Source organism: Oculina patagonica, chromosome 6 (assembly GCF_052425735.1).
Source record: "Oculina patagonica isolate OP01 chromosome 6, crgOcupat, whole genome shotgun sequence".
In the NCBI taxonomy this organism is placed as follows: Eukaryota; Metazoa; Cnidaria; class Anthozoa; order Scleractinia; family Oculinidae; genus Oculina; species Oculina patagonica.
In genome coordinates, this window is record NC_135763.1 from 10708644 (window position 1) to 10723031 (window position 14388).

At 39.2% G+C, this 14388-nt stretch overlaps 2 protein-coding genes across 2 annotated transcripts; one reads left to right on the top strand and one right to left on the bottom strand.

Annotated features, from left to right (window-relative positions):
* The first annotated feature begins 7116 nt into the window (after positions 1-7116).
* On the top strand, positions 7117-8159 carry LOC144656284 (uncharacterized). The gene is made up of 3 exons (XM_078516516.1): positions 7117-7372; positions 7502-7572; positions 7850-8159. The coding sequence occupies exons 1-3, from the start codon at positions 7155-7157 to the stop codon at positions 8017-8019; spliced, it is 459 nt and encodes a 152-aa protein (XP_078372642.1). The 5' UTR covers positions 7117-7154; the 3' UTR covers positions 8020-8159.
* On the bottom strand, positions 8149-12798 carry LOC144658669 (tetratricopeptide repeat protein 28-like). The gene is made up of 2 exons (XM_078519133.1): positions 12698-12798; positions 8149-11498 (listed from the first exon to the last, which is right to left on the bottom strand). The coding sequence occupies exon 2, from the start codon at positions 11483-11485 to the stop codon at positions 8609-8611; it is 2877 nt and encodes a 958-aa protein (XP_078375259.1). The 5' UTR covers positions 11486-11498; positions 12698-12798; the 3' UTR covers positions 8149-8608.
* Positions 12799-14388: the final 1590 nt, after the last annotated feature.

Sequence of the window (14388 nt, forward strand, 5' to 3'; positions counted from 1 at the left end):
ACTTATACGTTGCCTTCATGGGCTGAACCACTCACATTCCCGATTAGTTGTGTCATATCTGATTTGAAATACTCACGTTTAAAAATAATTGTTATATAACGTTTATACATGTGACAAGTCACGTTTTTTCCACGAGATCGCAAGTGTTGACGCAATACTAATGAGAGACCCTTTCATCACCCACAGCGGAAAGAAATCCCTTGAGAAATTAAAACAGTCCCTTGAGAGTTAACAAGAATATGGTTCCTTCCGGTTCCAGATTACCCCACTTAACCGCTATTCTCCTTCCTTTTGCTTGTAAACAAGCAAAAAAAGTCGAAAAATGTCTATCAAGTTGATCGAGTACTTAGGTTTGCTCGTAACTTTCGATCGCTCCATGGTTTAAATTTATAGTGTTTATTACTTACTACAGAACGCGATAATCAAGTCATAAGTTTTGTCCGTACTTTATGACTAAAAGTCCGAAGTAAAAGTTTAATGAAATAAAGACCAACGTATTTTTTTGTTGTTCGTTTCGCCGTAAAAAAACATAAGACAATGAACTTGTCTTAAGTGATGTGACGATAGCTGTTGAACGTTCAAATCTGATTTCAACAAATTAATTAAAAAAAACAGTGCCCTGCTTCATTTGGACGAATACGCTTGCAGGTCCGACTTCTTAACTTTTAGTATTTTTTCTCGATATACGAGTGATACAACTGTCATAATTCGCCGTTTGCTATCACTGTCTCTATTTGTAAGTAAGAAACGATCTTCGACTTCAATTTTCGAATTTATTTGGATAGTTAAGAAGCAGGAAAAAAAACAGGGCTTCAACGTGATTCCAAGATGCGACCTCCGCGATACCGCAGCGACGTTCTACGAACTGTGCTAATGAAGCCACACATTTTTTGAAATTATATTTTACCCGCGAGAGGAGTGAAATGATGAGTAGTATAGAGCAGTTTTCAATTGAGTGTCGTAAAACCAAAACTAAAGTAATTACTCTGGCCAATCACAAAGGACACGAACAATCCAGTGAACCAATCAAAACTCGAAGCAAATACATGTGGTTGGCACGAAGCGCCGGAAAACGTGCGCGAGCGAGTCGCGATTGGTTTTGGTTTTACTTCTGATTGGTTGAGAAAATGGCGCGAGAGTTTTAAGCCAATCACTAAGCGAAGTAATGCAAAACCAAAGCAAACGCAATTTACTTTCGACACTCAAGTGAAAACCGCTCTATGAGATGGTTTAATATGTGAACTGTGGATGTAGATGTAAGTATGAAAGGATCTTACAGTGAAATTTCCAACTTAAGTAATTTAAAGAAGCCGGAAAAAGCAACAACAAACAAACAAAATTCTCCATGATGATTTCCACACACATCTTTTAATGTTAGTTCCAAGAATTTGGTGGTACACCAAAACAATATAAGCCTTCAAGCGCAGACGCCTTTTGCCCAAAATTACGACTTGAAAAAAGCTGGCGAAAAACAGACACTGTGTTCGTATTTCAGACTACGGTTGTCTTTGGTTTCAAGTTTTATTTTCGTTCTTTCTCATCCGTATAATTTAAATACAGTGTTGGATAAACTAACTATATATTGATTACCATTAGGAATTCGTTATTAAAACTGATTTACGCTGTCTTTTTCAGCGTAGTTATGTATTCAGCCGGGAGGATTTTGTCCTTGATTCTGCTTTGCAGCATTGGAAATGGTGAGGAAAAGTAATTTTGTTTTCTTCCCTTGCTAGAGTCCCTTTGATTCTCGTATTGTAGTTAACTTGAACCGGTTTGATAACTAGTTTAAAATTTTCTACTTTTGTTTTTACCCACGCGGCATCGAATCCTACCGTCTCGAGGCCGGTACCTCATTCATTTATTGCAATATTTTGGGACTAAAACAAATCAAAGTAGCTTCGTTTTGATTTGTTAAGTCATCTTACACCTTGGTGTTTAGCGTTGGACGCCATGTTGGAAAGGCGATTTCTTGTGATCGAGCAAGATTCAGTGTCTCCGTAAGTCTTCTGTGCAGGCGTTCAGCCCATAAATCCGTGACCTCAGTTTGAAAGATAGTACCTTTAGGAGAGCAGTAGGTTTTCAGAAACAAATACCTTTTGTGTACTTCATATAAAGCGACGTAGATGTGCTACAAATTTTGCCTGTGAACACAGTCATGTGCACCACCCCTACCCGCTTTACAAGATTTTTAATTAATTCAATTTGATATTAGTCTAATTAATTATTCAAATAAAATGTGTAACAGGAATCGAGGGAAGGAGTGAAGGAGTGAAATTGGTCTCATCACCAGAACTCGGATTTTCCGAGTTAAAAATGGAGTCATATCCAGTAACGAAGACTGATTTTTGGGGTTTACATTTAGGGTGGTCTCCACAACAAACCATTTTTGGCATTTCTGACAGGGGTAATCCTTACATAATCTCTTAGTAATGAAAGTTTTAGAATGTTTTGTTGCATCTGTAATAGAGACGATGGGTCACAATTATTTTAGGACCATTTCATCAAGGCTCACCATGTTTAAAGTAAAGTATAATATGCTATTGTTATTCATAAATTAACAGCTCCTACTGGAAGCACTGCTCGACAACTGTTGGCCGGGTACTGGGGTCAAAATAGCGCCGGACCTAGCCAGGGCCATGACAAATTTGAGAAGCCACTTAAGGAGGTGTGTCAGACAACCAAATATGACATATTGAATGTTGCATTCCTTGACATCTTTTTCGACACAAGAAATCAAGGTAAAAATTAAAACTCATTGTAACACATTTTAAAGCCACATGCCTTATCTTAAATACAAGAATGTAATGATTCCTCTGCATTTGACCGCTTTAACGTCTTGTTATGCGTATTTATACATGAGCCCCTGGCCCAGACACTCAAGAGCAACCTCGTCCTATGCATGACGATAATAAATTTAATGACTGACTGACGGACTGACTGATTGATAGATAGATAGATAGATTGATTGATTGATTGATTGATCGATTGATTGATTGATTGATTGATTGATTGATTGATTGATTGCAACGCCTATAATAGAGTGGGCCAAGTAGCTGGCAAAACATGTTCGCTATATCGAGGCTCTTTCCCATTTATTTTACTTTTATAACTGGGGCGAAAAATACCTTTTGTTAAACCGAAGACCTCGTTATAAAGAGATTCCAAGTTTCCTTTCCAAGCTTTACTATTCATTATTTAATGCAATAAGTGTTCTAAGAGTGTATTAATTATAAGTATACCAGGGTTTTTAACTGAAGGTTAACACCTTGAAAACAGTAGGAAAAGGGTATTATAAAAGTGAATCGCATCATGTTAGCCTTAAATTCATGCCCGATCACCCTTACTATGACTAAATTGTACGATTCAAAGGTCGCAGTTGCAGTTTATATTTTTCGTATACATACTCAGTTCACATAGTTGAGTTTTACATAATTATATACATTTTTCTTTTAGATTCGTTGCCTGCCCTAAACTTCGCGCATCACTGTACTCAAAAAATCTCCGAAGAATACCCAACACTTCTTCGTTGCCCTGGCATTGAAGAAGGAATAAAAGAATGCCAAAAACTTGGAAAGAAAGTGCTGATTTCTGTTGGTGGGCCTACTGCAGACGGAACTCTTCCCAGTCCTGCAAAAGCAAGAGAATTTGCCCAAACATTATACGACTTGTTTATTGGCGGTGACCGACAAACTAACGAGATGAGCTTAAGACCGTTTGGATCGTGAGCTATATATATTGTTTTCCCTACCCTCAAACATGTTTAACATAAGTGCTGAATTTCCACTGCAGTTTTTAGCCCCATTTCATTCAAGAACCAAGACAGGTGTGGGAAGAGAACATTTGGGAGTTGACAAGTCAACTAATGACAATTAAAATTTCAAAGCTGAGAGCGAAGTTTTGCTTATTTTACACATTACAGATAATATTAGTCTAAAATGTGGTTTATATTCCAGCTCGCAGGATTCAAAGTTGGTTCATTTATGGATTACATGCATGATGATAATAAATTTAATTTATTTAGCAGACCAGAGATAAATACCATGTAGCCTTCCCTTTCTGTGCGCTTTAATTATTCTTTTAAAGAAGCTACGTCAAGGACTGAAAAAATGGCAATGTTTGTTGTTCGTAATCGGTCTTAATCTTCGTCAGTCGAAACCATCCTTGGTTATTTTTGGGTTTTTATTCCTCCTTTGTTTTTTATATATTAGAAAACTATTGTTTTCAGATGTCCTTTAATTTGAAAATAATCAGAAAAATGACTTAAAATACCGTGACATAACTCCTTTAACCTTTCATTCTTCATCAAACGATAACCAATAATAACTAACGATCATAAAATAACAGACAGCCAGGGTGGTTGGGGTCCTTGTAATCTCAAGTCAAGATTCAGTTCGTCGAAAAACCGAATCCCAAGGCTTTCACTTCAAGGGCCTATGACATAGCTCCTTTAACCTTTCATTCTTCATCAAACGATAACCAATAATAACTAACGATCATAAAATAACAGACAGCCAGGGTGGTTTGGGTCCTCTGTAATCTCAAGTCAAGATTTTCAGTTCGTCGAAAAACCGGATCCCAAGGCTTTTCACTGCAAGGGCCTATGCGTTGAAAAGAGCGTGGTACTGACATGAAGAACAAAACATAATTAATGACTAATTATTCTTTGTTTTCTACTTAAGGGCAGTAATGGACGGTGTGGACCTTGACATTGAAGGCGGAAGACCTGAACACTATCCTGATCTCATAAGGGAACTGCGCAGGCTGATGGATTCCGAGACAGGCGCAGCTAAGAAAAGCTATCTGATTACAGCTGCACCTGGATGCTTGTATCCTGATCATTATTTAGGACCAGAACGGAGTGGAACTGGTAAGAAGCCTCTCTGAAGTTGATTTCTGGTAAACAACTTCACTAGGGATGGGTGGGACGATAACTGAGGGAGGTAAGGGCCACAGGGTTATCAGGGTAATTAGTCTATGACTGTAAAGTGTTTTTCCTTCGTTACTTACTTACTGACTGACTGACTGACTGACTGACTGACTGACTCCTGACTGACTGACTGACTGACTGACTGACTGACTTCTGACTGACTGACTGACTGATTCCTGACTGACTCAGACTGACTGACTGACTCCTGCCTGCCTGCCTTATTTCAAAATTCAAGTTTCTATAGGAAAAACAACAAATGGACACTTCAGTTTGACAAAAATCTCAGTGCAGGTTCTAATTCAGTGGAAAGACCCTAAAGAGGGCATAAAAAACCGTTTGCAAATAGGGGGCGGGGCTTGTAGCCGGATTTTTTTTTCATTATTGAAAAGATGAGCTTTTAACCGGGCGGGGTCTATAAGCGTGGAGGGGAGAGGGGAGCTTTTTCGGTATTTCTACTGCCTTCTCCCTCCGATATACGGTATTTTGTGACGTGATAGAACGGGGTTTTACCCAAGAACACAACAGAGTAACTCCGGGAAGGGCTCCAACCCAGAAAGCTCGATTGAGAGTATGTAGCTCAACTATTATTAAAGCAACCGCATGCTTCCAGAAAATGTTCTCAAATCCATGCAGTTTCTTTATTGACAAGTTACTAACTTTCACGTGATCTTTCTTATAATGAGGTAATTTTTTTTAGTATTGTTGGTTTGATTTACAAGCAAGAGCCTTCCCCCGGCCCTTTTATTTTATGGAACATTATGGACCGAGATATTATGATACTTAACCCTATTCAGACCGGGGGGGGGGGGGGCTTTTGAGGCCCGCGCTGACTTTAAACTCTTATAACTTTTTTAAGATTTAACCAAACGCTGCGAAACTTTCTGAGTTTTCCTAAACTTTATCTGGCAATAATTTAGTAGGGTTGGATGATGTGTCAGGAACTTGACATCACCATGGCAACGACATTTTGACAGGCAAATTTGTAATTTTGCATGTTTCTGCTAATAAAAATCAACTTAAATGGAACTATTTTTACATTTTTACGGGTTTAAAGCACATTTTTATTGATTTTGAGTAATTTGCAGTCATTTTTAGTGGTTTTCTATCATGTTGGGAAAATTTTAAAATCCAAGATGGCGGATCCAAGATGGCGGCTGTTTTGACATCATGATGTAATTGTCACGTGATGTGACGTCACCATCCCACGTGACGTATACCAAAAGAAAGGTGTTCGGACATACAATGCATCCTATAAGTTTCATTGTGATTGCTTAAATATTCTGGAAGTTACATGGGGGGGGGGCTTCCGAAGCCCCCCCCCCCGGTCTGAGAAGGTCCAAAAAAGCCCGGTCTGAATAGGGTTAAGATTCGAACATGGAACTCGCTTACTCACTCATGAAACTTCGTGTTAATTATTATTTATGTCATTGACTATGTTTTACTTTTTTTGTTACTGACGCTTCTGTGTAACGTTGTTTTTATTTAGCTCTTAAGGAGGCAGGAGAGCTCGTTGACTATCTCTTTGTGAAATTCTACAACAACTATTGTCACACTGGTGACCGATCATTCCGTGCAGAAATGGACAAATGGCTGTCTTTTGCACAATCACAAAGTCGACCTCTGGTGTTTGTTGGATTGCCAGCTCATGCTTCGGCTTCAATGGACCCCTTGCACTACAGGTCACCCAAGGAGTTAGAAGTCATCTACGAGGTTCGTTTTTGTGTCAGGCCGAGTTCATGGTATCTCCAAAAAGCTCTCGCCCTACGGCACTCGCATTTTATGGAGAAACTGAAACTAGGGAGCTGTAGATCGGATGACGAATTGCGCAGCTGGGGCGAAATGTTTGACAAACTCGTCGGTTTAAGCAGAAAAAGTGTTCTTACAAGCTGTAACGCTCGTGTGCAATTTTGCACTGATTTAATTTCTAATTTCCCCGAGATTTTTTCAGTGTTATTTAAAAAGAAATCGAGCAGATTTTTTCATGGTCTACACTCTTATGGGCAATACTTATGACGCAATGAGATTGCCGAAAATGACCTTACTGTAAAAGGTAGATGTGGTGCAGCACCCTTTTACTTCATCAATGTCAAGTGGATTTACAGAAAAAAAAAATACTGTATACGTGCTATTTGTCGAACGGTCCAAACGACGAACTTATAAACTGGTGTAGAAAAAAGACTCTTTTTTCTTGCAGAAGTTAAAAACAAAAGCGAGCCTTGGTGGAATAATGCTGTGGGACGTTTCTTGGGACCAAAACAACATTGTCGATGGGAGTAGATATTCTGACCACGCGTTCACTCTCTTAAAAGACACTTTAATTGTAAGGCCCACTACGAGAGCCCCTACGCAGGCTGCAATCACGAGCTCAGGTCAAGAAACTTCACAAGGTACTGCTCAAAGGAACGAGAAGAACCGCGAGGGTCGGGGACATTCCCATAACCTATAGTTGTCTTTACAAATCTATTTTTAACGAAATGGAAAGGTACTGAAAGAAACAACAACAAAAAACTGCGTGATGTAGAATTAACCCCAACAAAATATGTGAAAAATACTCCAAAAATTCCTTACACCTAGCATAATGTCTACTACTACTGAGCTAAAGGAGACTCGGTTAAACTATGGGTATCTGACAAACATCCTGCATAGTGCTAAGAATTAAATGTCGATCACTAAAGATGCTTTTGGGCGATGGTGGGGGAAAAGATGATATATTATAAGCATGGTAATTAAAAGATTATGGTTTTCCGTGAAAGGCACATTCTGTCTCATTTACTCGTGTACCATCTTTTTTTTTTTATCAGAAACAGTTATGTCAAAATTCAATGCTGCAAATTGCTTCGCAAAAAACTGCCCTGTGCTAGTTCATTTTAGTTTCGTTCTCATTGTCATTTAATGTTCTTTCTTATTATTATTATTTTTCAGTTTCGTTTGATTGCGCTGACAAACAAGATGGATTTTATCCAAATCCATCTGATTGTGCCAAATATTACACGTGCAGCAGTGGTACTACGTACGAGTCAACGTGCCCAACTGGTTTGTTGTTCAACTCGATTTCCAATAATTGTGATTGGTCAGAGAATGTTGAGTGCTGACTTCATAAAACGTCGCTTCGATATAAAGCGCATTTATGAAATGGTCATTTGAAAACAAAGATCAAATGTCTGTAATCACATGTATGACATGTATCAGTGCAATGTGGGTTAAATAAAGTGAGAAATAAAAGCAATTTTATCTATTTATTTCAATAAGTTCCCTTTACATTAGTTAAAAGCAAATAAACTGACCCCAACAACCAAATTTTGATAAGAAAATATAAAGTTTTGACCAACTCACTGGACTAAGGCCCACTACTTAGAAGGACAAACCTCGAAGAGGAGAAAAAACATAATACTTCTCGTGTCTAGGTAAATAAAAGTAAACGTGTTTAAACTTAACAACCCTTCTTAAAACACAAGGGTAATCCTTATCCAGTTCGGCTAGCGAAATATAACTAAAAACGAAAGTTCGCTAATCTGCCATAATAGCCTTAAACTTAACTCCAAATTCAGCTGATACATACACACTCACGTCGCTTACTAAACAGCTTATTAAGACATAACTTTGCTCAGTCCCTCTGCTATGATTAAAACTAAATGTATAAAATAAAGTTTGCTTTTGGATTTCGATGAGATTCGTAGGTCTTTAAAACACAAACGCTTTCTCTCTTATCTGGTTTATTTCGTCGTCGTTGAACATGATGTCATCACCAATGACGTAAAATGGCGCCCACTTGGAAATTTTCTTTAACTCTTCTTTTGCCTGCATAAGAACCATTGCCTGTTGCAATGCTTGGCAGACGGCCATGTTCTGATATAAGTGATTGTAGAACAGTTCCATAAACGACAGAGTCGCGTCATCATCGATAGCCCACAAAGCCACCATCACAGCTCTTGCTCCAGCCCCCAAGAATGCACGAGCTATACCCACAACTCCCTCGGCCTTGATATCACCTTGAGCACTTTGGCAGCAACTAAGCACAACCAAGCGTGCTCGAAGGCTCAGTTGAGCAATATCTCCGCATGTCAACATGTATTCCTCCTCAGAAGGAAGGCGGTTTATTCGAGCCGGGTCTGGATTGGGAGCAAGGAAGATTTCCCCTCGATTCGGGTCGCCATGAGCTGCGATGTGTATAACACTGGCTTTGACAAGATGGTAAAGAACACGTGCCTTGGTCGCCATTTGCTTTAGGAGGGCCGACGTATGAAGGTAGGAAGCAACCTTCTCAGCCTCTTTTTGAGCTCCAGGCAGTTCGCAGGGATTTATTTCCTTTCCTTGACGGTTGACACGTCCTACCAGGGGATTTCCAACCACCAGTGCCCCACCAATCAAATCACTTTTTGGACGCCAAGATATCATCGATAAGGTTTCAAGAGAGGTACATACTTGTATACTGAATTTTTGACAAAGGAAACGTCCCCTGTTATCAACCAGTGCGGAGAATGGTAGACGATAGAGGAGAAATTCAGGTATAATCAGCAACTTGTTGCCTTGGATAAGATCCTCCACTGGCTCGATCAAAATTTGGTACAGCTGCCGCAAGGAGCTTACTGGGTCGGAAATATCCCTGGCCGTCTCCAACCTGCTTCGAGCGAGTGTATCACTGATGACCTGGACGTTGCACTTTTCTGTGCTGGCAGCTTCACTTCTTGGATGTGTCGAGCTCGAGTCAAAGGAACAGAGCGAATTATTTAGTAAAAAATCATTCGCATTATCTTTCTCGGCACTTGACAGCATTCTGTCTTCCAGCTCTTCTTGATTCCCGACTTCTTGTCCTATCTCAGCAAGTGCGATTTCGATAAGTTCAAGTAGTTTCAGGTAGTTATCATCATCGCGATGAGGCCATTTTACCACCCTCGCCTTTGAACTGGAGATAACAAACGTGTACAGTTTGCCCTCGACAAAGAAATAGAAGAGAGTGGTCACGTCAACGGCGTTGCGAAGTTTATCCAGGTACTCAGAAACGCGATTTTTATCTTCATACTTTGCTGTTATTTTACTGTACTCGTTCTTTACTTCAAACTTGTAATATAACAAATCTTTCAACGCCATCGCACGCCCACGATCTGCTGCTAAAAGGGCTTCTTCAGCTTGGCCTACATGAAGCATTGTGTAGGCAAGGGCCTTGTACACTCTTGTATGAAGATCTCCAATAGATATCTTGAGACTGTCATCTGTGCCAAGATTCACCCTGATGTCTTCGTATTCCTTGATGCACTTCTCATAGCTAGCAATAGCTCCGGTATAGTCCTTTAACATGAGTAAACACCTTCCTTTAGCCGACATGGCTTCACCGGCGTTGACTCTATTGCCAGTTTCTTGAGCGAGTTTTAGCGCTGCCTGATGTTTGATTAATGCGCTCTTGAAGTCATTCTGTGATTCGAGAAGGAGTCCTACGTTGATTTCTGCAGCTGTCAATGCCGTCTTGTCGCCACCTTCTTTAGCAAGCTCAGTGCACCGCTGGAAGTATTTCATCGCCGTTTCGTGTTCACCAAGTGCGTTATATGCGTTTCCAAGGCAGCCACATGAAGTAGCCTCAGCTCTGCGATCTCCCATTTCAATTGCCAACTTAAGGTGCATCTGGGAATAGCTGAGAGCTTTACTTGGATCACGAAGCTTAAAGTAGGCATTGCTTAAATTAGAATAAGCAGCCCCTTCGCCAGCCTTAAACCCAGCTACTTTAGCGATGGAGAGTGACATTTCAAAGTATAGAACGGCTTTCTGGTAATCTCCCACATCTATGTAACAGAGCCCCAAATTGGTGTAGCCACTGCATTTCATCATTTTATCGCTCGTCAGCTCGCTTATTTGGATCGACTTCTCCAAACAATCCATCGCCTTTTTTATTTCTCCAAGAGCGCGGTAGCACGGCCCGAGGTTTCCAAAAGAAACGCCTTGTCCGGAGGTGTCGCGTAGCTCTTTGCACAATTCCAAATGCTTTGTAAAATGTGTTATTGCCTGAGTGAAGTCTCGTAGCATGCGGTATGCAAATCCGATTGTGCTACAAGCGTCAGCTTCCATTCGTTTATCATTGTTCTCTCTGGAAGCAACCAGTCTTGTATTAGCTTCAGCGATAGCTTCTCGGCATTCTTCGGTAGTACGGTAAACGTGAGTAAACTTGCCTTTTCTTTCCGCTTCTCCTACTGTTCCGCCGTGCTTTTGTAAGAGAATGGAGTAATTTAAGAAGTGAAAATTCGCCTTTAAGAAGTCCCCTATTGAACGATAAAGATTGGCCAAAATTTTCGAGAATGCCATTGTTGCTTCATCGTATTGGCTTTGCTCCTTCGTAATTTCCAAGGCTCGCTCAAAGCACGAAATTGCTTGAGGTATGTCTCGTGATATGAAGTAAGCGCCTCCCAGTTTTCCAAGTGATCCGACAACAAATTTGGAAAGCGACGCCTTCTGAGAAATCTGGAGGCACTCCTTAAATAGAGATACAGCTTTTAAATGTTGTTTGTTGGCCAGTAGGTAGTCACCGTACTTCAAAGAAATTTCTACCGCCAAGGCAACTACAGAGCTCATTCTTCAACATTGACTGCAATAAGAGTGCAATACTTAAATCATTGATCAGTTCAACTTTCCAAAGGACTTCATAATGTACAACTACTGTGTTTGTGTTCGAATCTGGTATTGTTTTTATTTTTACTAGCAAAGTATACGGGCGAAATTCGAGGCTCTCTTTCACGTGCGTTCCGTTTTGACGTTCAAAGATTTAATTAATTTAATTGAATATCGTAGCTATTATGTTTGTTTTTGTCTTCACTTGGGCATAACAATCTGTCGACAATTTGTTGTTTTGGAATGCGTGGTGCGCGATGGATCATTCAGTGTGCAGTTTGGCACACTCATCTAATTTTTGTTTTATAATGGAGCTTTTTTGTACAAGTGTAAACCTCTTACTTTATAATTAATTCAAAAAAGATTTCGAAAAGAGAAAAAAGGATATTGTTTGATATTATTTTATAATTTAATGCAGACATTTGATCATCATGCCGCGGTTCACATGCATGACTGAAATTGCTCGGAGCCATATTGATTTCGTGTGGACTGATGTTTTTATTTATTCATGAATGTGAGTTGCATGAAGTTATGACCAAGATTCTACTCCCTTAATTCTTAGTCACGTCTATTGATCTTGTAATCGAAACTATGGTGAAATACATCTCCTCAGTTTAAAACAGAACTAGAATGCAAAACACAGAGAGCTCAGTCTGACTAGCTTTGAGATCCACATAAACGTTAATTTCCATAATGTCAAAAAGTACACAGTTATAACAAATCACTCCTTTAAGCTTTGGATTTACAGTGCTCTTATCCTTATCAATGTTTCTTAATAAAAAAATTCCCTTAAAACTTTAAACGCAGTAACAGCACGTTGCAAGTTACGGTGGTAATATCGTCTGGAAGCTCGAATGGGCACACGAGATTGTTGTCGAAGATCGCAGCAGTGAATTTCCTTCGAATTTGTATGTCTCTAAAGTGTGACTTGAATAAATAATAACATTTGTCTTTTATTGTTTCTACTGCTGCTCCCTAATTAATGAACTATTGCAGAAAACGATAAAAAGTCCGAATAGTTCAAATTTATTGCTCTCCAGTCAGTGGCAACAACGATTATGTTTTAAGTTCACATTCGTAAACTTTTCTATCTACTCCTTGGAATTTACGTTTTTGTGTATTTTCCAGACCACAAAAACTGAATTAGAAACTTTAACCAAGTCAACGTTCGCTTACCTGTGGATTAACTGGGTAGACTCGCCGAAACAGTCGTTCGTGTTAAGGGTTCATGTAATTCGCAAACTGCGTAGACCTCACATGCCACGACAAGAAACTTAACATGTCACGGATTAAGCGTTTCTTTAAAGGAATCATGGGAAAAATTAATTTTCGCTAAGCATGCGCAGTTTAAGCTCCAATAGCCAGTGAAATTATATACGTGGATGAAATGAGTCAAGTGGTCGAAGGTACTGTAATTAGGATTAAAAGCAGATGCAGCGCCCCAGAGCAAATAAAAAAGATTCCGATTTACTTAAGTTAGGATTATTTTAAATGGTTATTATTGACGCCGAAATCATAAACTAAAATGATTTTACAATTAGTTGTTTACAAGGAAACTTTAGTGAAAAAAAAATCAACTCGGTAAGATTTTATTCCACTTTCTAAGTGAATGTTCTCTACCGTGAGCAAAAAAAAAAACTCAAAAATGCATTCATTTGGCCTCATCTTAGCATCCCAGGTGACGAGTTTCCAAATCGTGCCCGTCATCTTATCGTGTGAAATTCAATGTTTTGGTACTATTTTTGTCTTATGTGACATTTTATTTTATCCCGCTTTATACGAACAGCACATATCTGTCATATTTAATCATCAGTAATATTACCCCGCTGAAAAGAATGACCGCCGTTTTTAGTGCAGAATGCACTTTTGTGATGGTTTGGTGGGCAGTCGTGTGATAAACCCCTAACGCGCTAATGTGTAAACTTTTAATCACCAATTAATTAATTAATATCAATTAATTAATTATTCCTTGTGGAGGGGTTGGGGGTGGGGAGCACCTGACCGTACCCCTAAGTAAAACCTGGAGCACATCTACGTTACTTTCGTATGAAGATCTCAAACGTATATATTTGTTTCAGAAAACCCTTTGCTCTCCTTGTGGTACTTCTCAACGTAATTTACACCAAACGCATGCGCAGATTAGTCTACGTTGTTTTCTGGAACTATCATGAACATCGCTTGTATTGCGTGTTTGCGGTAGGCTTCCTGCAGACTTCTTGGCGCCAAGTAAAAACCGCAAATTAATTAAATTAGATTTTGAGACTTTCACAGCGCTTTCGTAATTAGGTATGCAAAAACTTGTACCGGGATTTTCGGCGTGAACACCTGATAACCAGGAAACAAATATCCTAGCTGTACTGCGTTTAAAAACCCTGTCGAAAAATATGTTTTTTGATTAGATTTGTTTCTTTAGTTTTTGAGAATCGTCTTTCGTGCAGTCTAAACCGTAACTTAATTAAATTAAACAAATGTCATCGATGCCGCCGTAAAACAAACAAAAAACAAAAGTTTCATGTTATCGCATTTTCAAGGAAGACAAAAGTATTTTGTTACAAACGAACAAAAGTGTCGTGTTACGTTTGCAAAGATTAGCGTAAGGAACACCTGGGAAAGAATACAAGTAGCCTGTGAACAGTTTTTCCGAAAGTAAAATAAAGCAAATAAACACGAACATATATAAAACATCATACTTTCAATTGTTCCATATTGCATTCTGCACTTACCAAATCATCGAGATTTTTTTAACAGCTTTTCGCATAATTTGTGTTTGATTTGTGCAATTCTAAGCGTTCAACAGTACAAAAGTTGACCCGGTGGCCACAACATTTTCATTCAACTTTAATCTCTTTTTTAACCAATCTAAAAAA